At 43.2% G+C, this 24,790-nt stretch overlaps 1 protein-coding gene across 1 annotated transcript in view; it reads left to right on the forward strand.

Annotated features, from left to right (window-relative positions):
* LOC311099936 (histone-lysine N-methyltransferase 2C-like) overlaps positions 1 to 24,790 on the forward strand; it is a gene marked incomplete at its 3' end in the record, with an annotated part of 100,261 nt that overhangs the window by 10,834 nt on the left and 64,637 nt on the right. Inside the window, exons 2-4 of the mRNA XM_084140653.1 lie at positions 2,503 to 2,664; positions 15,993 to 16,081; positions 21,800 to 21,947. Of these exons, the coding sequence (XP_083996779.1) occupies positions 2,504 to 2,664; positions 15,993 to 16,081; positions 21,800 to 21,947 (398 nt within the window). The 5' untranslated portion in view covers position 2,503. The remainder of the gene's footprint in view (positions 1 to 2,502; positions 2,665 to 15,992; positions 16,082 to 21,799; positions 21,948 to 24,790) is intronic.

Raw genomic sequence — 24,790 nt, forward strand, 5'->3', positions numbered from 1 at the left:
ATTTAGAATTCAAGGCACACTTAACCAGCATGGCTACCACAGCATTCTGCAGCGATATCCCATCTGGTTTGCGCTTAGTGGGCCTATCATTTGTTTTTCAATGGGATAATGACCCAACACACCTCCAGGCTGTGTAAGGGCTATTTGACCAAGAAGGAGAGTGATGGAGTGCTGCATCAGATGACCTGGCCTCCACAATCAACCGACCTCAACCCAATTTAGATGGTTTGGGATGAGTTGGACTGCAGAGTTAAAGAAAAGCAGCCAACAAGTGCCCAGCATATGTGGGAACGCCTTCAAGACTGTTGGAAAAGCATTCCATTCCTCATGAAGCTGGTTGAGAGATTGCCAAGTGTGCAAAGCTGTCATCAAGGCAAAGGGTGGCTACTTTGAAGAATCTAAAATATATTTTGATTTGTTTAACACTTTTTTGGTTACTACATGATTCCATGTGTGTTATTTCATAGTTGTGATGTCTTCACTATTATTCTACAATGTAGAAAATAGTAAAAATAAAGAAAAACCCTTGAATGAGTAGGTGTATTAACTATTGACCGGTAGTGTACGTGCATGCATGCATGCATGCATGCATGCATGCATGCATGCATGCATGCATGCATACATACATACATACATACATACATATATACATACATACAGTGCATTCGGAAAGTATTCAGACCCATTGACTTTTTCCACATTTTGTTACGTTACAGCCTTATACTAAAATTGATTAAATAAATCAATTTCCTCATCAATCTACACGCAATACCCCATAATGACAAAGCGAAAACAGGTTTTTAGAAATGTTTGCAAATTTATTAAAAATAAATTATTTACTTAAGTATTTAGACCTTTTGCTATGAGACTCGAAATTGAGCTCAGGTGCATCCTGTTTCCATTGATCATCCTTGAGATGTTTCTACAACTTGATTGGAGTCCATCTGTGGTAAATTCAATTGATTGGACATGATTTGGAAAGGCACACACCTGTCTATATAAGGTCCAACAGTTGACAGTGCACGTCAAAGCAAAAACCAAGCCATGAGGTGGAAGGAATTGTCTGTAGAGCTCCCAGACAGGATCGTGTCAAGGCACAGATCTGGGGAAGGGTACCAACACATTTCTGCAGCATTGAAGGTCCCCAAGAACACAATGGCCTCCTTCATTTAATGGAAGAAGAGCTCTTCCTAGAGCTGGCCAAACAGCAATCGGGGGAGAAGGGCCTTGGTCAGGGAGGTGACCAAGAACCCGATGGCCACTCTGACAGAGTTCCTCTGTGGGGATGGGAGAACCTTCCAGAAGGACAACCATCTCTGCATCACTCCACCAATCAGGCCTTTATGGTAGAGTTGCCAGACGGAAGCCATTCCTCAGTAAAAGGCACATGACAGCCCGCTTAGAGTTTTCCAAAAGGCACCTAAAGGACTCTGACCATGAGAAACAAGATTTTCTGGTCTGATGAAACCAAGATTGAACTCTTTGGCCTGAATGCCAAGTGTCACATCTGGAGGAAACCTGGCACCATCCCAACGGTGAAGCGTGGTGGTGGCGGCATCATGTTGTGGGGATGTTTTTCAGCGGCAGGGACTGGAAGACTAGTCAGGATCAAGGGAAAGATGAACGGAGCCAAGTACAGAGATCATTGATGAAAACCTGCTCAGGACCTCAGACTGGGGCGAAGGTTCACCTTCCAACAGGTCAATGACCCTAAGCACACAGCCAAGACAACGCAGGAGTGGCTTCGGGACAAGTCTCTGAATGTCCTTGAGTGGCCCAGCCAGAGGCCGGACTTGAACCCGATCGAACATCTCTGGAGAGACCTGAAAATAGCTGTGCAGCGACGCTCCCCATCCATCCTGACAGAGCTTGAGAGGATCTGCAGAGAAGAATGGGAGGAACTCCCCAAATACAGGTGTGCCAAGCTTGTAGCTTCATACCCAAGAAGAATCGAGGCTGTAATCGCTGCCAAAAGTCCTAAGTAAAGGCTCTGAATACTTATGTAAATGTGATTTTCTGATCTGTAGTGACGCCTCAAGCACTGCAGTGTCTTAGGCCTCCCGAGTGGCGCAGCGGTCTATTTGTGTATACAAAATCTAAAAACCTGTCTTTGCTTTGTCATTATGGGGTATTGTGTGTAGGTTGATGAGGGTGAAAAAAACAACAATGTAATCCATTTTAGGATAAGGCTGTAAATGTAATACAATTTTGAAAAAGTGAAGGGGTCTGAATACTTTCAGAATGCAGTGTGTGTGGATGGATTTCAGTAGAAGTCCATTGTCTCATGGTGTGCTCAAATAGGGCACATTACAATACAGGTTGTGTGTTAAGAGAAAATAACGTCCTGTTTGGTTTCTTTTTATCTGCTTTGGTATTTGATTGTTATCTTACCTAGCAAGACACATTTTGTATACCCGCAGCTCCAATCCGATGTCCATGGTTCAATAAATAAAGTAATCTCTCTCTCCCCCCCCCCCCCATGCTCTCCATCCTGGTCCTCAGAATGTCATCAGAGGACAAGAGCCTGGATCCATCTGACTACGGACCGTCTACTCCCCTGAGCAGCACCCCCTCAGACAGCCCCTCCCCTGCCCCCACAGACAAGCGCCCCCGCGGCCGGCCTCGTAAGGATGCAGGATCCGGCATACCCACACCCAAAAAGAAGTAGGTCCCTCTGCGCTCTAACCTTGGTGTGATGCTTAGTTGTTATGCATGTACTGAGGGTTGACGCCTTGGCTAATGGTGTCGCCCTCTGTGGTTTCATTGGGACCTGTGGCATTTGGCAAGTCTTATGATGTTCTACTGGATGTATTTTACTAAGCAGTTTGATTGTTTTTGGGGGTGGGGGGAATCTGCATTTTGGGTGGTTGTGAGTTGTAAAGGTAGAATTAATTATTATCGTAGTGGATAAAAATGCCTTAAAGTCTACCGACAGATGTCTCTGGCTGGTTCAGGTTTATTACTTACTCAACTCATGCAATTCTTCAGTAATCTTGCCATTTCTTTCCAAGCAGACCATTTATTTTTATTTTGAATTGCTAATACTCATTCACATCATTCACACAGTCCCCTCGGAACAGTTGATGTATGTTACTTAAACTCTGAAGCATTTATTTTGGCTGCAATTTCTGAAGCTGGTAACTCTAATGAACTTATCCTCTGCAGCAGAGGTAACTCTGGGTCTTCCATTCCTGTTGCGGTCCTCATGAGAGCCAGTTTCATCATAGCGCTTGATGGGTTTTTGTGACTGCACTTGGAGAAACTTTCAAAGTTCTTGAAATGTTCCGTATTGACTGACCTTCATGTCTTAAAGTAATGATGGACTGTCGTTTCTCTTTGCTTATTTGAGCTGTTCTTGTCATAATATGGACTTGGTCTTTTACCAAATAGGGCTATCTTCTGTATACCAACCCTACCTTGTCACAACACAACTGATTTGCTCAAACGCATTAAGAAGGAAAGAAATTCCACAAATTAACTTTTTAAGAAGGCACACCTGTTAATTGAAATGCATTCCAGGTGACTACCTCATTAAGCTGGTTGAGATAATGCCAAGAGTGTGCAAAGCTGTCAAGGCAAAGGGTGGCTATTTGAAGAATCTCAAATATAAAATATTTTGATTTAACACTTTTTTTGGTTACTACATTTACATTTTTTTACATTTTAGTCATTTAGCAGACACTCTTATCCAGAGCGACATACAGTTAGTGAGTGCATACATTTTCATACTGGCCCCCCGTGGGAATCGAACCCACAACCCTGGCGTTGCAAGTGCCATGCTCTACCAACTGAGCTACACGGGACTACATGATTCCATATGTGTTATTTCATAGTGTTGATGTCTTCACTATTATTCTACAATGTTAAAAATAGTAAGAATAAAGAAAAACCCTTGAATGAGTAGGTGTGTCCAAACTTTTGACTGGTAGTGTACATCTACAGAAATAAGACAGATCCTGCTTCTGTTGCCAGTTTGAGTGTTTGTTTAATAGCATACTGATTCCGTGAGCACCAAGCCTCACGCCACATGTCAAGTAAACAATTTCACAAATGTAGCTGTTTGTAATCTTTGCTCTAAAGGCTTTACACTTTGTTTCGATAGAGCAGCCTCTCTGGTATTAGTTCTAATTTAGTGTTTACACTGTTCCAAATTGTCCGAAAAATAATATTTATAATAATAACGCACCTTTTTCTTGATCTCGTTGTTGTTGTTATTATTATTATTATTATGATGATCATAAGTAATGTCATTATCATTAGTAGGCTTAGTATAGCAGCCTTGTATAACCACAATTGAGCTGTAGGCCTAAGAGCACATCCTGTTTAGTCTTAATATCGTAACTTACTTAGGCCTATATTTTAATACTTATATAGGCTACTGAATCAATCATTCATTCGTTGTTCATGTCCTTACACAGCATATGAGTCATTAATGATTTGAAATGCAATCAAGCATTTTTAGTTTAAAAATAAAGCGAGCCTTGAATAATTAGCTTAAACAATAAATAAATAAATGGTTCCATTTCGGAAATTGCGTTCACGAATGAATACGACTGTTTTTAGTCTTTGCTGTAATAAAGGCTTAACAAAAAAACAGTACAACAGACTCTCTGGTATGCTTACTTATTTAGTGTTTACATTGTTCTAAAAAGGACAGAAATTATATTTGTATCTACACAGTACCTGTTTGGCACACATAATATTTACGCAGCGCTTGCTCCTTACCTTCAAGAAAAAGATCTCCAGTATTTTCCACAACTTGTCAAATTTATTCCACACATCTGACTTTCCCTTTACCTCCTGAGCAACCAGTAAACATTCCCCCGTTTTCGAGTTTTTGTCACGTCCTCAGCATTCATTTACCTGTCACGTGTTTACGGTTTTCAGAGTTTGTTATAACCTATTTATTGATGTGATTATGATAAGCTATAGGTCAGGCCCTATTGTGCCCTATTCAGACAGGATTTGTTTTACTGGGGGAGGTCGGTTCATGTAATTTATGTGTACGAGCACAAAACACTACATCTACATTTTAGTCCTGTCCGAATCTGCCATGTCAGTAATTTTTACATCGCAGGAGAGTAACAATTCCAGCCAGAATAACCTACTGTTTTTTGGGGGGAACTCCAATGTCCTCTGATAATACTAGTCCCGTGCGAGTCGACATCCCTCTGTTTTGAGAGAAATGTCTGTTTGTTAGGTGTTGCTCGCGGTTTGCCCAAGAAAACAATAACTGATTCGATAAATTGAACTAAGTGCTGTGCATAAGCTATATATGAATCGCCTACATGTAGCCTATCAACTTTCACAGTGAATGCTTTTGTTTATAAGTTTTGTGTGTATGAATGGAATATTGCCAAATGTATCAGTAAAAAATATTGAGCCTAATAATGCAACCTTTGCTGTTAATAGATCGCAAAGCAGCGTTCAACTGACCTAAACGTTTGGAAATGATAAGTTAAATTTCTCATCCATAGCCTTAAAACGCATCTCAATTGCACTGTTTAGCTCACCTCTGAAGGCTGGGGGGCATTTAGGTCGCTAAAATATCCTAATGATTATGATCATACTTCTTCAATTCAAATATTATGGCGACACTATACCGAAGATGGTTTGGTATGGTTTAGAATCTTGGGAACCAAGCTCGAGCTGTCAGTGTGGCCCTATCACCTGGACATGTTGAAATACTGTATCTTCATGCCTAGAATAAAAACCTCCAGGCTTCCGGCATAACTGTCCATTTATTTAAAAATAATGATCACAGGGTGCAGTTTGGGGGAAAAAAACTAATCCTGTCTGAATCGTCCGCTGGAATAACAGACATTCTGGAGTAATATTTTACAAAACCAACGTTCTCAAGTAAAACTAGTCCCGTGCGAATGCATACGTGTCACGTAACAGAACTTCTGTCAGAAATGGCTGTAATTATGTTGCAGCTTCAGCAACACGGACAGCGTGATAAACACTTTGATGTTCTGTGATGGACGCTGCAGCAGGAAGGAGAGAGAGACAATGGGTGCTAGTCACAGTCACTCGCTGTCTTTCTATTTTTTACACAGCGCAGCAGGTCTGAGCCTGGCCCGGCACAATCAAATCAATTGCTGGTCGGACTCCCTCTGGTCATTTGTGTGTCTTAATTATTTAATCAGTGTGCTTAATGTCAAAGTAGAATGACGTTTTTAGAAATGTTTACCAATTAATAAATGAAAAGCTCAAATGTATTGAGTCAATAAGTATTCAACCCCTTTGTTATTGCATGCCTCTAAGTTCAGGAGTAAAAATGTGCTTAACAAGTCACATAATAAGTTGCATGGACTCCCTCTGTGTGCAATATTAGTGTTTTAACGTGATTTTTGAATGACTACTTCTTCTCTTTACCCAACACATACAATTATATGTAAGGTCCCTCAGTCGAGCAGTGAATTTCAAACACAGATTCAACCACCAAGACCAGGGAGGTTTTCCAATGCCTCGCAAAGAAGGGTACCTATTGCTAGATGGGTAAAAATAGAAAAAGCAGACTTTGAATATCCCTTTGAGCATGGTGGAGTTATTAATTACACTTTGGATGGTGTACCAATACACCCAGTCGCTACAAAGATACAGGCGTCCTTCCTAACTCAGTTGCCGGAGAGGAAGGAAATCACTCAGGGATTTCACCATGATGACTTTAAAACAGTTACAGAGTTTAATGGCTGTGATAGGAGAAAACGGAGGATGGATCAACAACATTGTAGTTACTCCACAATACTAACCTAATTGACAGTGTGAAAAGAAGGATTCCTGTACAGAATAAAAATATTCCAAAACATGCATCCAGTTTGCAACAAGGAACTAAAGTAATGCTGCAAAAAATGTAGCAAAGCAATTCACTTTTTGTCCTGAATACAAAGTGTTATGTTTGGGGCAAATTAAACACATTACTGAGTACCACAATCCATATTTTCAAGCATAGTGGTGGCTGCATCATGTTATAGGTATGCTTGTAATCATTAAGGGGAATTTTTCAGGATAAAAAAGAAACGGAATGGAGCTAAGCACAGGCAAAATCCTAGAGGGAAAACCAGGTTCAGTCTGCTTTCCACCAGACACTGGGAGATTAATTCACCTTTCAGAATGACAATAACCTAAAACACAAGGCCAAATCTAAACTGGAGGGGCTTACCAAGAAGACGGTGAATGTTCCTGAGTGGCCGAGTTACAGTTTTGACTTAAATCTACTTGAAGATCTATGGCAAGACTTAAATGGTTGTCTAGCGATGATCAACAACCAATTTGACAGAGCTTGAAGAATTTTGAAAATAATAATGGGCATATGTTGTACAATCCAGGTGTGGAAATCTCTTAGAGACTTACTCAGAAAGACTCACAGCTGTAATCGCTGCCAAAGGTGTTGTTACAAAGTATTGACTCAGGGCTATGAATACTTATGTAAGTGAGATAATTCTGTATTTAATTTTTCAATACATTTGGGAACATTTTGAAAAACGTTTTCACTTTGTCATTATGGGGTATTGTGTGTAGATGGGTGAGAAAATATATTTAATACATTTTGAATTTAAGGCTGTAACAACAAAATGTGGAATAAGTCAAGGGGTGTGAATACTTTCTGAAGGCACTGTAGCTGCCTCGCACAGGGGAACACTGGGGCATTCGCTTTGAGATTGAGTAACTAACGTTCCTCAAATACACACTCTGCTGAAATAGGCCAGATTAGCATGGCAACTGACACCGCAGGTAGTAACACCACAGGGCCGACGAGCTGCTGGCTATATGCACGGTAACACCATATGTACTCTGCCATGGTGGTGACTGCTTAACGGCCTTTCTGTATTTTCAGTTTGTTGCCTATAGCCCTTCAGATGCATAGTATTGGATGGAAAATCCGACTGAAAGTCCGCAATCCTAAAGTTATTTTTGCCCCGTCACTTGGTTTGGTATAAAGCTGAGGGATGGGGCTGGAGAAATGTAACCACACTCAAATTCATGAGCTATGGATGCAACCGACAGTCATAGTAATGATTGGGTCCGACAGCTGTACTAAGCTAATGAGGTATTTCTAAGGTATTTATTATGTATATTATTTGAAATTGCCATTGGACAGCTGGAAATATCCCATATTGTGCCTTTTTTAAACGCCTCGGCGCTACTTAGTGCTATTGAAAACTCAGGACAGCTTGGTTGGCCTAGTCAGAATGTCACCTGGCTGATTATGGACCATAAATGCATGGCTCGTGTTCAAATGATGTCATCACTGACTTCCTGGAAAATGTGTGTATGGGTGACACTGTGCTCCTTGCCTGTTTGTCCATTAGCATTCTTCTATACATACAGTGTAATGTATACGCGCCGCTGTATGGTGTTACTGCTGTTATGTGATCTGTCTGCCACTTCCTAGAGGCTCTGTTCCAGGTAGTCCTTGTTTTTCTTCACAAGGGGTGTGTGTGTGTGTGGGCGGGCATGGAGCGTGGGTGTGGGTGTGGGTGCGTGTGAAACAAATACACGCTCACACAGAGGTGATAGTAATACGCCCCAGATGGGGAATAAACAACGTATCCTTGAATAACAATGAGTTATAGGGCTCAATCTTTATCTGAATTATTGCCTTGGCCTTTTGCAACTCATACCTTTCTTTTTATGTCAGAAATGACCAAGCTTGATTTCTATCTAGAAGAACCCTTTTTCAGAGGAAATTGCACAATTTTTCTGCCAAGGCTTCGCTTCCCTCTTCCTCCTCATAGCCCCTATCTTTTTTTGAAGGCAAGCTTGTCCCTAGACCCACTGTGCTTGTGTCACTGAAGTGTCTCGGTTTTAAATATATTTTTTTACAAAGACTGCAAGAGCTTAGAGTACCTCCTTGAGACTGCTTGCATAACCTAATGGCTGCTGCATGTGTTCATTTCTCCTGTCACGGCAATGCCCAAGGGGTCTGGGCAGTGAATCACCAAAACTGTTACCTGACCGTCTAAATGGCTGGCATGGTTTGTTCGGAACAGCTGTCAATCATGAGGGTGCATTACAAATAGCTTTGACAGAGATACTTATTTGCAATATGGACACCAATGGCTCCTTATAATTTTGAAAGGTATACCAGAGCATTAGTATTTCTTAAACGTAATTGGTGGCATGGACTCATGTCAGCAGTGAAATAGGGGTGGAATGCAGTTAGTTGATGGCTATCAAAGAATGTGATTTAGTAAATCTCAAAATACACCAGACAAGGAACCCTGGTTGTTCCTGGGTCTACCGTTACTGTATTGTATAAGGGGCTTAATACACATTCAATATCTTGGCCTTATGGATGTATCAATACAATAGCCACATTACATTTGGTCCCTTTAGTGGTCAGACCTAGTCGCCATTGATGTTAGCCTAAAAAACCTCCATGCTCTCTCACAAGCACAGTTAGATATCCTCCTGCTGTCGAGGCAGTGTTTGTTGTACTTTAGCTGTCTGACAAACTCACACTGACAAACGTGAGCTATGTCTCTATGCCTCTGTGTCGCAGTAGTGCACAGTAGTAGTTTTTGTGGTTGCCAGATCTCAACCTAGTTTCTGAGCAGGAGTTTAAACAAAAATCCTAGGACTACTTATTTGCAATACTGCTCTTGCAGGTAATGAATAGGTTGAAGGTACATTTAATTGACCGTTGTTTGCTTTTGGTTGGAGGGAAGAAGGAATGTCCTGTGATGAGTCAGCATATCAGAGGTTTCTAGCACCTAGCATTGCGTTTGTTTGAATCTGGTTTAGCCAATTGCTTGGAAATGTAAAAATGGAGAGGAAATGATTAAATGGCATGCTGGGAAACATCAGCGCTAATGAGAAGGGGGTGTGCCCCAGCCCAGCCAGGAAGTCCATGCCAGGATTTCGCCACTGCCTTAGGAGCTGGAACTACTTGCAACAACAGCATATTATTTTTTTTGCCTCTCTTTCTCTCTCCCTCTCTCTGTCCACCACTACCTGCTCAGTTTCTCACTGTAGTAGAATTGTGGCCTTAAGTTTCTGGATGTGTGTAAAAAAACAATAAAAACTAAACTTCAAAATCATATTTCTGTTTTTGTTCAATACCACATGCTTTTGAGTGGTGCAAATGTGAAAGATTGCATGGAATTGCAATAAACAAGAGTAGCACTTTGCTTGGTCCTGTATTGGTGTTTCTGTGGGGGGGCTCTGTTTATGTGAACCAGTAAATATTAATTTGAATTATTAGCAGAATAAGACTAACGGTAGCCTGAACTTAGAAAATTGTAAAATGCCTCTACTTTATGAACACTACATTGACCCATATTGGGGTAAAGGTGGCTGATGATGACGATGACAAGCCTACTCCTGTAAGACTGTAACATGACAGTTTTCTAAGAGTTCCTCTTGGGCCATATGACCGAGAGATGGATGCTACACCGGTCCCCTTGGGCTGGGCCATCTCTTTGGGACCATCCTCACCCCCTCTTGTCTCTCTGACTAGCGGGTGGTTAGAAAAATGGTATTGTTCAATAGGTTTGCACAAAATTGACAATTCTTTGGGGCTTTTGGCATTGAAAAGAGGGTAAAACAGACATAGAAACACACACATTGAGCATTTACATGTCAGTTTACCATAGCCTTATTGAGGATTGTCGCTGTAGAGGGGATGAAGGATATTTCTTTTGGCCGTTTTTCTGTGCGAGTGTCACCTTTTAATCTCAGACCGGACTGCAGCATGTGGAAGGATCTGCCTTCCCTGCCTTATCTGCCTTCGGGTTACTCATTAGCCAACATTTCATCACTTGTTTACCTCTGTGATGTATGGGAGTTACAACGGGTACATGTAAAATCCATTTAGGTACCCCCGCTTGGCAAAACCCGTGGATTCTTGGAAGTGGGAAGTCAACATAGCCATGATAAGATGTATTGTGCAGTGCCTGTCTAACAGTAAGCATCACTGTACTTCTGTTTTTCTTCTCGTGGCGTTGGGCATTGTTTGGCTTCATGCATGGATTACCCAACGAATCCCTACGAGGACGTTGAGAGGCTTTTTTATTTGTATTTTTTATATCAGTCTTCTTGTCAGTCACTTGACACTAGAACATTAATTGTCTGGTGGTTGCATACATTGACCGATATGTTTCTTGTGACTTAAGATAAGGGTCCTTGCATTCTTTTTGCAAACATGGGTTACTTGACATGGTTGCTGTTCTAGCCAGGGGTTAAAATGGACCACTGTTCCACCACCATTGGAAAAACAAAACAGTAACCGCTAACTTAAACTGTCAATTGGAAATCCCTCAAGTGTGATCCATTCTATGGGCAGCCGCAGCTCCACCACCTCCTGAACTGTCATTCATGTCCAACATATTGCTAAAATAAGTACCCTAGAAAACCTTCCCTTCCTCATATATTTTCCTTCATGACTTAAAGGTCTGGTCTGGCTTCCACCATTCCACTTCCACCAATAAGTCCTTTTACTTAATCTGTTTGGGACAGATTTGGAGACAACCTAAAATTAACACCCGCCACCCGTCAGATTTTGTTATTGTAAAATGTCTATTTCACCAGCCACAGTGCGTTTTTGTTTCATAGCAGGTACATTCATCGCACAAAGTCAAAGAACTATGAATCCTATATAGCCTATAGACTGTTCACAAAAAATGTAAATGAAATATTAAACATTACTTTACATTTTAAGCATTACTTCTAACTAGTAATACATTTTATTGTTTTAGAAACATTACAAAGCATTCTCAACTAACTTAACTAAATCTACCTGCTGTGGAGACAACCTTCCTGAGTATAACTGAGAATGTTGTGCAGTGACCATGTCAACCATAGCAACACCAGAGTGTTGCTCAAAACCTAAACAGGTATGTTGGTTGCCATCAGCCATTTTAGAGGAGTCGTAGACTTGGTGTTTGCGGTTGGCATGAATCTCTGACAAGTAAAACCAGTACCATGCAGTGCAGGCTGTATGAAAAATGCTGAACAGTGGGTAATGCTACTAGTTACTATGCTTGGTGTGGAAGGGAGACCTGGATTAAACCAGTTCCAGGCCACAATGGCCTTGCATTTTCAATGATGTAGGTCATTGATCAGAGCACTGGGATTCGGTTGCCGACGGCAGCGTCAATAGCGTTGTCCGTCTGCATCCCAGAAACCCAACCCTGGTCACCCGATGCCTCAGCCCCTGACCTCGCCACTGCATCGTGCCAGGGAGAATAGGCTGCAAAGCCTCACGATTGTTTGCAGTGGAAACCCAATATTTCCCACCACAAACCTTATGTTTGGGTGGTTTACTTTCGAGGCCGCTAGTTGTTGCTTTTGCCGTCCAATGAGTTTTGCCTTTGAAACAGCTTATTGCATTGCTGGAATGTTTTTTTTTCTTCCACTGAGCACAAGCCAGGAAATGTCTTCCTTTGACGTGAATGTCCCGGTTTCTGATTCTGCTTTTGCTTTATGGTGGTTAGGCTGCTTCAAAAGAACCTATGTTATTTGGACCAGCTCAGGCTTAGTCATAGTGTTCTGAATCGGTCTACATCTAGGCTAGTCCTTCTAAAGCAGGTGTGTCAAATTCATTCCACAGCGGGCCGAGTGTCTGCAGGTTTTTGGTGTTTCCTTTCAATTAAGACCTAGACAACCAGGTGAGGGGAGTTCTTTACTAATTAGTGACCTTAATTAATCAATCGAGTACAAATGTGGAGTGAAAACCTGTAGACACGTGATCTAAAGGATAAGGCCCTTTTGGCCCGGGTTGTAGGCTTTGAGTTTAGTGAGCCACACTGGTCAGTACTCTGAATAGCACCTCTTTGTTCTTGTGCAACACAGAGCGAGCGAGAGGGAGCGAGCGAGAGCCAGAAAGTGCCAGAGCTTTTTAGAAGCTTCATTTGCACAGACCCACCACGCATGAGCTGTTCTAGATAGTCCAGCCAAGTTTTCAGAACTAGACAGAGGTGTGTGTGTGTGTGTGTGTTTTTCTCTCCCTCCAGCTTTCTCGCCCTAGTCCTCTGCCCAGTCCTATCCCCCTCTCCACTCCAGGGGCTTGTTTTGGATGTCCTGGTTTGGTGCCCTGGTTTCCATTGCATGTTCGGTCTGCTACCACCACAGGGTTCATGACACTGGGTTTGCTTGGTAAAGGGAACTGATATGGGCACCAAACCCCTCTCTCCCGGTTCATGTGGGAATCATGTAGAAAATTCGGTCAAGTGTCAATTTCTTTCACTGTTATTTAGACTTTTTCTGAAGAATTAGCCTGTCACAAAACATCTTGTAGTCACTGTTTAGAAAGGATTTTGGGCTGTAATTGCAATAGTTGCTGGAAATGTTATGGTCACTGCTAGTGGAATAATTTAGATTTGATCTTTCATCTTTATATTTTACACAGACCCTGAGACTGTTGTGGCGTGTCTACTTACTAAACTTATTTCAAACAATTATTCCCTGTTATTGCAAGTATTAGCTTATTTTCATTGTTTCCCAATCTTTGCTTTCCTATAAATGTACTTTTGCTGGGCTTGCAGCTCGGGCCTCGATAGTAAGAAGCTCGACCGGTCACCAGCAGCTGAGCTGTAGCCGTGGGTGGAGCGATGCGTCCCATTTGGCTGCTATGTGTCAGTCTGTAACACCAGTGTTGACAGTGTTGGTTAGGCCTATTACAGACCGGGAGGGAAGGGGAGTGGTGAGCTGTGGACTCCACTGCTCAGTGCTCCAGAGAGACGCAGAGAGAAGTGAACAGAAACAAACCTTGGTCCGGCACACTAACAAATGAAATGTTACTGAAACAAACACGGAGGGAGCTTTCGCTGGAGTCCAAATTTGAGATGAAGTTATTGGCAACAAGTATCCTGTTTTTTAAAGGGCTTTGAAAATATATACACTACCGGTCAAAAGTTTTAGAACACTCATTCATTCAAGGGTTTTTCTTTATTTGTACAATTTTTTACATTTGTAGAATAATAGTGAAGATATCAAAACTATGAAATAACACATATGGAATCATGTAGTAACCAAATCAAAATATATTTTATATTTGAGATTCTTCAAATAGCCACCCTTTGCCTTGATGACAGCTTTGCACACTCTTGGAATTCTCTCAACCAGCTTCACCTGGAATGCTTTTCCAACAGTTTTGAAGGAGTTCCCACATATGCTGAGCACTTGTTGGCTGCTTTTCCTTCACTGCGGTCTGACTCATCCCAAACCATCTCAATTTGGTTGAGGTCGGGGGATTGTGGAGGCCAGGTCATCTGATGCAGCACTCCATCACTCTCCTTCTTGGTCGAATAGCCCTTACACAGCCAGGAGGCTTGTGGTCCTCTGTAGCTCAATTGGTAGAGCATGGCGCTTGTAACGCCAGGGTAGTGGGTTCGATCCCCGGGACCACCCATACGTAAAAATGTATGTGCACATGACTAAGTCGCTTTGGATAAAAGCGTCTGCTAAATGGCTTATTATTATTATTATTGTCCTGTTGAAAACAAATTATTGTCCCACTAAGCCCAAACCAGATGGGATGGCATATTGCTGCAGAATGCTGTGGTAGCCATGCTGGTTAAGTGTGCCTTGAATTCTAAATAAATCACAGACAGTGTCACCAGCAAAGCACCCCCACACCATCACACCACCTCCTCAATGCTTTACGGTGGGAAATACACATGCGGAGATCATCCGTTCACCCACACCGCGTCTCACAAAGACATGGCGGTTGGAACCAAAAATCTCCAATTTGGACAATTCGACCATGAAGTCTCCTCTGAACAGTGGATGTTAATGTGTCTGTTACTTGAACTCTGTGAAGCATTTTTATGGGCTGCAATTTCTGAGGCTGGTAACTCTAATGAACTTATCCTGTGCAGCAGAGGTAACTCTGGGTCTTCCATTCCTGTAGCAGTCCTCATGAGAGCCAGTTTCATCATAGCGCTTGCTGGTTTTTGCGACTGCACTTGAAGAAACTTTCAAAGTTCTTGAAATGATCCATATTGACTGACCGTCATGTCTTAAAGTAATGATGGACTGTCGTTTCTCTTTGCTTATTTGAGCTGTTCTTGCCATAATATGGATTTTATCTTTTACCAAATAGGGCTTTCTTCTGTATACCCCCCCCCCCCCCCCCCCACCTGGTCACAACACAACTGATTCGCTCAAACGCATTTAGAAGGAAAGAAATTCCCCAAATTAACTTTTAAGAAGGCACACCTGTTAATTGAAATGCTTTCCAGGTAACTACCTCATGAAGCTGGTTGAGAGAATACAGTGTGCAAAGCTGTCAAGGCAAAAGGTGGATATTTGAAGAATCTCAAATATGAAATATATTTTGATTTGTTTTACACTGTTTTGGTTACTACATGATTCCATATGTGTTATTTCATAGTTTGATGTATTCACTATTATTCTACAATGTAGAAAGTAGTAAAATATAGAAAAACCCTTGAATGAGTAGGTGTTCTAAAACTTTTGACCGGTGGGGGGGGTGTGTGTGTGTGTGTGTGTTTTTATATATATTTATTTATTTTAAGATGAATATGTCACTTTTTGGGTGACCTGACCAAATTCACATAAAAATTTGACTTATAGATATGTAATTCTCATTGAATGCAAGTTTAAGAAGCGGTAGATCTGTTCTATGTTCGCTATTTCTATGCTTCCCGTTTTTGCATCTTTTACTTTTGGCATAAATGACTGAAATCAGCTCAAAGTGATTTTAATTACTATATCTGTTTGGGATTCTTGCAGTCACACTGACTTTACGGGCTGTTCCTCTTTGCCACACTGACTTTACAAGCTGTTTGTCTCTGCCACACTGACTTCACGGGCTGTTCCTCTTGCAACAAAGCTTGCAGACTTATTTTTTTCGTAAATTTCTATGATGTTGAACTCGAAGGCTGTTTACCTGTTGTTGATGCCTGTAATACTGTTCATCCTCATTCGGTGAGGCAGACCTGAGTAACAATATTGCTCCTCCTTGAGCAGAGCCTGAAAGGCAGATCAGATCAGTGACTGTTTCCTCTCCCTGTGTGTCTCAGGGGCCGTAGCAGAGGCCGAGCCCAGGCTGAGGATGAAGACAGCATGGACGGGACGGAGACTGCCGAAGCCGAGAACACGCAGGATATGGGTGAGTTGACTGTCTTGGTCGTCATGGAAATGTTTGTGTGTGTGTACATACCTGTATCAGTGTGTGCCTCTTGTTTTGTGTGTGTGCACCTTCATGCGCGTTCATCTTTTAATATTTGCGTGCTGTTGTCTTCATACATGTGTGCTTGTTTAGGCTGCTGTCACTGATAGTGGGGTGATGGTATTCGGGGGAGATTTGATCATTTTATCGAATGCCTCTTTCATCATTAAGACTTAGTTCTTTGGAGCTGTTGCACGACCACTACCTCCTCAATACAGACCACTACCACCTCAATACAGACCACTACCACCTCAGTACAGACCACTACCACCTCAGTACAGACCACTACCACCTCAGTACAGACCACTACCACCTCAGTACAGACCACTACCACCTCAGTACAGACCACTACCACCTCAATACAGACCACTACCACCTCAGTACAGACCACTACCTCCTCAATACAGACCACTACCACCTCAGTACAGACCACTACCTCCTCAATACAGACCACTACCACCTCAGTACAGACCACTACCACCTCAGTACAGACCACTACCACCTCAGTACAGACCACTACCTCCTCAATACAGACCACTACCTCCTCAATACAGACCACTACCTCCTCAATACAGATTGTTGCCTCTCAGTACAGACAACTTGAAGGGTATCTACCAGTCTTTTTGTTGCATGTTGCGCCACCCTCCCCCCACGTCTTTTTGAGGTATCAATTGCTAAATGGTAGATGACTAAAGGCCAGTTCATACTTGTATGTCCACAGAGCCAAAATGTAGGCCTAATCGCTGGCTCGTTATGGGATGTTTACAAAGCCATCTACAGCTGCTGTCTGCAGGGGTCTCGCCGGCCCACCGTGCACTTCCCCAAACATTTCTAACCCGATAGCTCTGTGGATGCGGCTTTGTAAAGGCAGAACGTCCTTGGAAAACAAGCTGCCATTCGGAGAATGCATTATGTAAATCAACTGCCAGAGGGCGGTCTAATATTTGAGATAGAATGTGGTCAACTCCCCTGTTGGCGGTGTTGTGTTGGTTCGCTTATCGCTGCTGGCATTTGGTTGACCTGTAAATGACTTCACAAGCTTGGCAAATGCCACACAAAGAGGAGAGAAATAAAGTCCAAATCATTTTAACTGCTTTTGTGCTGCTGTCACAGGGTTTCCTTTCTCCTCCATGATCACTAGGTTTAAAGCCTATCCAAACCTTTCACCTGTTTGTGGTAATGGTAGATAGGGGAGGAAGAAATGAATTGTATTGAGACCCACGCCTAGTCATGGTGATTTCCCTAGTTTTCCTCAATGCACGATGAGACCAAGGCTTCAGAGGACTAGTCAAAGCCTAATCTTGGGTCGAAGACGATCACACCAGCAAACATCATTAGCATCACTTGATCTGTTCCACTTCTAAAAAGTGACCTAACCACATTTGCTGCCAACCCTTACCAACGCACGAACAGACGCACGCCCAACCCCTTTCCAACAAGGGTGGCTTAAAGTTCAAGGCACCCCCTGTCTTTGAATGACTCAATCATGCTCCCCCCCCACAAAAGCCTCTTGCCGGAGATTAATTTCCTAGTTATTAATCGAAATCCATGGTCTGTCAAGGCTTTTGACGTGGGATTTTCCTAGGTGGAATGCTTTAAGAAAAATAAACAGACATAAAAACGGAAAATAATTTAGGCCGAGTCAGTGTCAAAAGGGCAAATTAGGTCCCTTTTCTACTTGTACCCCACCTAGTTGTCTCCCTTTGCCCAGAATCTGCATTAGAATATTGGCCTATCTTGTTTGTATTCCTTCTTAGTTATGCAGAGTGCTACCAAAGACCAGGGTTTGCTTTGGCTCCAAGAATGGAGTTTTGTGTCTAAACAATACAGAAAATAAAGATGCAGTGTGTACGCTTCAGTGCTTTTGCGAGCTACAACAAGGATATTATTTTATCCCCCCATTTCCAGAGTGAAGGAATGTCGTCGCTGGGAACAAAAGAAAAGTCCTTTATCGCTCTTTTTTAATGAGTGGTTGAGAATCACGTCCGGGTCAACGGTTCAAAATAACACATTTTCGGCTTTTCAAGTGGTGCAGCAGAGCGAAAGGGGGAGCGAATGATTTATGAAAGTATTGTGAATGCCTGACTGAGGGTTGTGGATACCCTACTGTCTCAGGACTTCATTTAACCCCATAAAAAAAAAAAACAGCCAAGAAGGAAATGGATCAGAATCTGTGGGTTGTATTTCATTAGCTCTCTCTGGGAGGTCTGCCAGATCAGGCTTGAGAAGTCCGCTCCACCCCGAGACTGGGGCTCCACTGTGATCGAGGGGTGTTTTCTTTGTGCCATAAACAATTACTTAAATTCATAGTGTCCAAGTAGGGCCTTATCAAGGCTCTTGTTGTTATTGCTAAGTTGTTTTATCCAAGAGGAAATGTAACCATTTGAGATTCTCATAATTACAATGGTATTAGACTACTCATTCTGGAAAGAGGTGTGTCCGTCCAGAACAATTGCAGATCTTCATTTTGTGAATCCACATATTTCATATGTATTTCTCATGATGTTATAATTTTTAATTAAATGTTACAATTATGTAAAACCCAGAATGACAGTAACTAGCCTAACCACAAGATCAAGGTGTTAAATACAGTTGAAGGCGGAAGTTTACATACACTTAGGTTGGTGTCATTAAAACTCGTTTTTCAACCACTCCACAAATGTCTTGTTAGGACATCTACTTTGTGCATGACACAAGTCATTTTTCCAACAATTGTTTACAGACAGATTATTTCACTTATAATTCACTGTATCACAATTCCAGTGGGTCAGAAGTTTACATACACAAAGTTGACTGTGCCTTTAAACAGCTTGGAAAAGTCCAGAAAATGTTGTCATGGCTTTAGAAGCTTCTGATAGGCTAATTGACATCATTTGAGTCAATTGGAGGTGTACCTGTGGATGTATTTCAAGGCCTACCTTCAAACTCAGTGCCTCTTTGCTTGACATCATGGGAAAATCTAAAGAAATCAGCCAAGACCTCAGAAAAAAAATGGTAGACCTCCACAAGTCTGGTTCATCCTTGGGAGCAATTTCCAAACGCCTGAAGGTACCACGTTCATCTGTACAAACAATAGTACGCAATTATAAACACCATGGGACCACGCAGCCATCATACCGCTCAGGAAGGCGATGCGTTCTGTCTCCTAGAGATGAACGTACCTTGGTGCGAAAAGTGCAAATCAATCCCCGAACAACAGCAAAGGACCTTGTGAAGATGCTGGAGGAAACGGGTACAAAAGCATCTATATCCACAGTAAAACGAGTCCTATATCGACATAACCTGAAAGGCTGCTCAGCAAGGAAGAAGCCACTGCTCCAAAACCGCCATTAAAAAGCCAGACTACGGTTTACAACTGCACATGGGGACAAAGATCGTACTTTTTTGAGAAATGTCCTCTGGTCTGATGAAACAAAAATAGAACTGTTTGACCATAATGACCATCGTTATGTTTGGAGGATAAAGGGGTGGCTTGCAAGCCAAATAACACCATCCCAACCATGAAGCATGGGGGTGGCAGCATGATGCTGTGGGGGTGCTTTGCTGCAGGAGGGACTGGTGCACTTCACAAAATAGATGGCATCATGAGGAAGGAAAATGATGTGGATATATTGAAGCAACATCTCAAGACATCAGTCAGGAAGTTAAAGCTTGGTCTCAAATGGGTCTTCCAAATGGACAATGACCCCAAGCATACTTCCAAAGTTGTGGCAAAATGGCTTAAGGACAACAAAGTCAAGGTATTGGAGTGGCCATCACAAAGCCCTGACCTCAATCCTATAGAAAATGTGTGGGCAGAACTTAAAAAGCGTGTGCGAGCAAGGAGGCCTAAAAACCTGACTCAGTTACACCAGCTCTGTCAGGAGGAATGGGCCAATAATAATAATATGCCATTTAGCAGACGCTTTTATCCAAAGCGACTTACAGTCGTGCGTGCATACATTTTTTTTTGTGTATGGGTGGTCCCGGGGATCGAACCCACTACCTTGGCGTTACAAGCGCCGTGCTCTACCAGTTGAGCTACAGAGGACCACCCATTCACCCAACTTATTGTGGGAAGCTTGTGGAAGGCTACCAGAAACGTTTGACCCAATTTAAACAATTTAAAGGCAATGCTACCAAATACTAATTGAGTGTATGTAAACTTCTGACCCACTGGGAATGTGATGAAAGAAATAAAAGCTGAAATATATAATTCTCTCTACTGACATTTCACATTCTTAAAATAAAGTGGTGATCCTAACTGACCTAAGACAGGGAGTCTTTACTAGGATTAAATGTCAGGAATTGTGAAAAACTGAGTTTAAATGTATTTGGCTAAGGTGCATGTAAACTTCCGACTTCAACTAACTGTGCTAGATGTTTTAAGTTGTATGGCTTTTATAATTGGTAGAAAAACAATCCGCAAATGCTAAAAATGAGACTGTGCATTCTGCAGTCTGTGCTCTCGTGTGGTTAATTAGTGACAATGTTTTGACCACTTCATCAACCTTATCCCTAATAAACCACATGGGAGCATAGATGGCAGTGTGTGGAGTTTTTATCATTTGCTGAACATTATCTGATATCCAGCACCTGCTCAAAGTCATTGGATGTGCATATGTTCTCTTTCTCTATAGAAACAACAAATCTTAATAGAAGTAACAGTGTAGTTACTAGCCGAGGTATCAATTCTTACACAACTGATTTACCAGAAAGCAAACAAATGTTGCCCATACACGCCAACAGTGGTAGGCATTGTTGATAAATGTAATTGGTCTGTCCCATTGATGTAAAGTTTATAAACTCTAAATTATTTGGCCTGCCTTTATTTCCCCTGAACTGGTGTGTGGGCAACTCTTCAGTGAAAGAGTGCCACATTTTTGTCGCTTTAAAGGTCAAGGTAAAGGTCACGTCATCTCTTTATGCCCGGACGCGTTGTGACATTTTCGGCAATGCTTTTGTGATTTTTTTTTTTTCCTCCAGATTAATTGACTGGAGTTCACAGCCCTTCTCCTACTGAAAGGGTTGCTAGAGCTCAAAGCATTCACTAAGCCCACACAATCTCAGTGTTGTTTTTGGTAACACTAGAGCAGAGAAAAAGTTTGCAGGGTAATGTTCATTAAGGCATGCAATGGAAAATGTTTTTAAATGTTTTGCAACAGGAAAATGAGCACTTCTTATTGGACAAGTCCAGGTAGTTCTCTCAGTGAGTTTTATTCCTTTTGGTGCTTAATGAACACAACCCAGAGGTGCCAGTTGTGCTGAGCCTTTGACTGGCAGGTGAGGGGTTAGGACTAATCATTTTGCTGTTCAGCAGAACTCTGTTTTTCTTTGGTCTTAGACAATGGTTTGGAATTGTAAGCGCTCCGTGTTTGCATAGTGTGACAAATCGTGTCACAATAAATAAAAAAAATCAGACAATGTGTTCCTAAAAGAGTCCTGAGTGAAACTAGACCCGGTTTATTCTGAAAAGGTGTTGTTGTCTATGTCAACTGTGTTACCAAAGACACACGCACTGTCACCCTGGATTATGCTAGTTTGAACTCATTTGGTAGTGAACACTGCTGCCGTCCAATGGCTAAATGGTCTGTTCTAGTCAGTAAACATTCTAAAGTGCTTTAATGAGATGTTTTAAGTAAATAACAGTGTAACCTCTACCCCCTCTTTCTCCCACAGAAGTTAAGGAGCTGGTCCTGGATGTCGAGGAGATCATGGTGCCCAGCCCCGTGCCCAGCCCCATTGACGACAGACCACTCTTCCAGCGCTCCGTGTCGGAGGACTCTGCAGGATCCTCCGCCTCGACCCTGGTGCACGCCAAAGTCCGGTAAGAGGGGGAGACGGTGTGTGTTTGGAGTAGAGTAGGGATGGAGTGTGATTAGGGGAAGAGAGTGACATAGAAAGAAGTGTGTGTGTGCTAGATGGACAGAATAAGGCAGAGCAGGAGATGGCGGCAGGGAAAGGGAAAATGAGATTCCAGTAAGAGAGGCAGAGAGAGTAAGACTGACATTCTAGAATTCTCAGAGGGAGGGAGAGTGGGGGGAATATAAATGATATTGGTGAGCGAGAAAATTACTCTGACATGCTGAGTCACAGCTGTGTGTGTGTGGTTAACAGTGGATGGAGTGCAAGGCGTGTGTATATTTCTGTCTCAATGCACACACAGTGGTGGTGTTTTTGCACCCCCAACAAAATGAGTGTGGGCCGAGAGGGAGGCGGAGTGTGTGCGTTGCGAGAGAGCGATAGACAGAGTGGGAACAAGCAAAGGAAATATGGAGAGGGTATTTTCAGGGAGTGTAAAGGATGAGAGGATGTGTGTGCTTGCACGCTCGAATGAGCCACCATGGTGGGGATGGAGGACGGGGAAGGGGAAGGCGTGCAGGGAAGGTAAGCGGGGGAGGTAGTGAGGCGAGGTGGGGGAGGGGAACGAGCAGCAGAGATAATTAAGCGCTGGGGATTGTGGGTAGCGGGGAAAAGCAGGCTGGGTAAAGAGGTCTCGGGGCCCTCGGTGGTAGCCTGGCAGACTGCAGACTGCAGGGCTGCTACTGTAATTAGGAGAGAGAGCGAGATGGCTTTTTCTTTCTAGTTCCAATTTGTAGAGATTGTGCTTCCGCTAGTGTACAGTAGAGGCCCCGGCAACATGTGGAGGGATGCAGGAAGTCACACATGCATACAGACATGCACATGCACACACATCGTACACACACACACTAGAGCCCTGCACGGCCATGAATTTTAAGCCCGAGGCCTACTCATGCCCACGACGTTCAGGACCTACCCTACCCAGATTTAAGGCCCGACACTGCCCGAAATCAGAAATAACTTCCTCCGTTAGTAAATCCATTAGCTGCTCCTCTCTGTCTGTCATTCGTTCCCTGCGCACTGCTTGCTCTGCAAGCGCTTACTCATGGGGGCTCTGGGTCTGTGAGGATCCATAGCAATGGCTCCACTTTGGCTTGCCTGCTCAATGATGAGACATGAGAGAGCAGCATTTAGCTAATTTTAGTCACACTAATCTCAGACAAAACTCTTTCTGTGAAATAATCTCTCCTGTTTTATATCCATGGCCCAGTGGTGGGACCCTCTGCTATTGTCAGGGGGCTCCCATGGGCTGAGTTGTGTCCTGCAAGGTGATCACGACAGACGCATATCCCCTGAGGATGGGGTGCGCTCTACGAAGGCAACTCGATTTGGGGGGTATGGACACTGGTGCGGAGCGCACTGCATATCAATTACCCGGAGCTCCTAACGGTGTATCTGGCGCTCAGGCACTTCCCCATGCTTTTGTCGGGCCGGCTTTTGCTGGTCAGAACCAGCAATATGTCAGTGGTGGCATGCATTAATAGAGGGTTAGAGACTCTCTCTGCCTCCCAAATTTGGCTCACTCCCTATTGCTGGGGAACACTGTGCACATGCTCTTGCTTTGGGCGACGCATTGCCCCGGTTGCCTCAACTCAGGTGAAGATATTTTATTCAGGTGTGACCCTCTCAGGAGTGGAGGCCCAGGTATGGGAAATGTTCAGCCGGGCCGACGTAGATCTTTACGCATAGCGAGAAAGGTCCAGTGTCGTCTATTTTTCTCTGAGTGACCCGAGTGCTCCATTGGTAACAGACGCTCTGGTGCACTAGTGGCCTTGGATCCTCCTTTCCGTGTTTCCGCTAGTGGTTCTGATTCATCCTAAATTGGAGAGGGCGCACCGGGAGGGCTTATCATTGATTATTGTGGCTCCCTGTTGGCCCAGACTTTGTTTGCGGAGATCATTCGCCTTTTTAGGCAGGGACCTGTGTCAACTCCCATTTGCGTATAAGTGGCAAGTGTTTGAGCTCTGGTGCCAAGATAAAGGACTTGTTCCTTTTCAGTGCTCTGTGAGGGACATCCTTATGTTCCTATAGGAGCTTTTCGAGCAGGGGCGGGCATTCTCCAAGTTAAAAGTTTACATGGCCGCTATCTCAGTGTGATATGTCGGAATTGATGGAGCCTCACCTGGGGCCCACCCCCTGGTTGTGCGGTTCCTAACAGGTGTACGTCGTCTTAGACCGGTCTCTAAACCTATTGCGCCCACATGGGACTTGGCGGGGGTTTTGGAGGCACTGTGTGCGGCCCCCTTTGAGCCTCTAGAGTCGGTGGATCTGAAGATCCTCTCCTACAAAACCTCCCGCCCCTCGTGGCTTTGGCCTCGGCTAAATGTTTTGGGGACCGCTGCGTTATCTGGTACTCTGTTCACCCTGGGCAACTCTAAGGTGACTTTGCATCCAAATGTGGCCTTTTCACCAGAAGTCATGGCTATGTCCTACAGGGCTTTAGCTTTTGAGTTATTTCCCTTTTCGCCTCCTTTTGCTTCTGAAGAGCAAGGTTCCATGCCCTGTGTTCGGTGCGAGCTTTACGCACGTACATTGAACGGACCCTGGGATATCTGGTTATGTGACATGCTTTTTGTCAGTGACATCCAAGGTTTTATCGCTTGGATGTCACTGCTCCCAGTGTAGCCCATACGGTGCTTACGGCTGGGACAGGCGAAAGTAACTAGGCAGTGCGCCGTGTGCAATACCCAGACTGCCACATCTGGCGGGGTCAGGTCTGGGTGGTCAGCATGGGCCGTTTTCATTTAGTATCCATTGGGGTCGGCTTGGGGCGTCATTATATTTCCCCATAGTATGTTGTACTGAAAT

The sequence above is a fragment of the Coregonus lavaretus genome (assembly GCF_964263955.1).
Source record: "Coregonus lavaretus genome assembly, chromosome: 2".
NCBI classification, from domain to species: Eukaryota; Metazoa; Chordata; class Actinopteri; order Salmoniformes; family Salmonidae; genus Coregonus; species Coregonus lavaretus.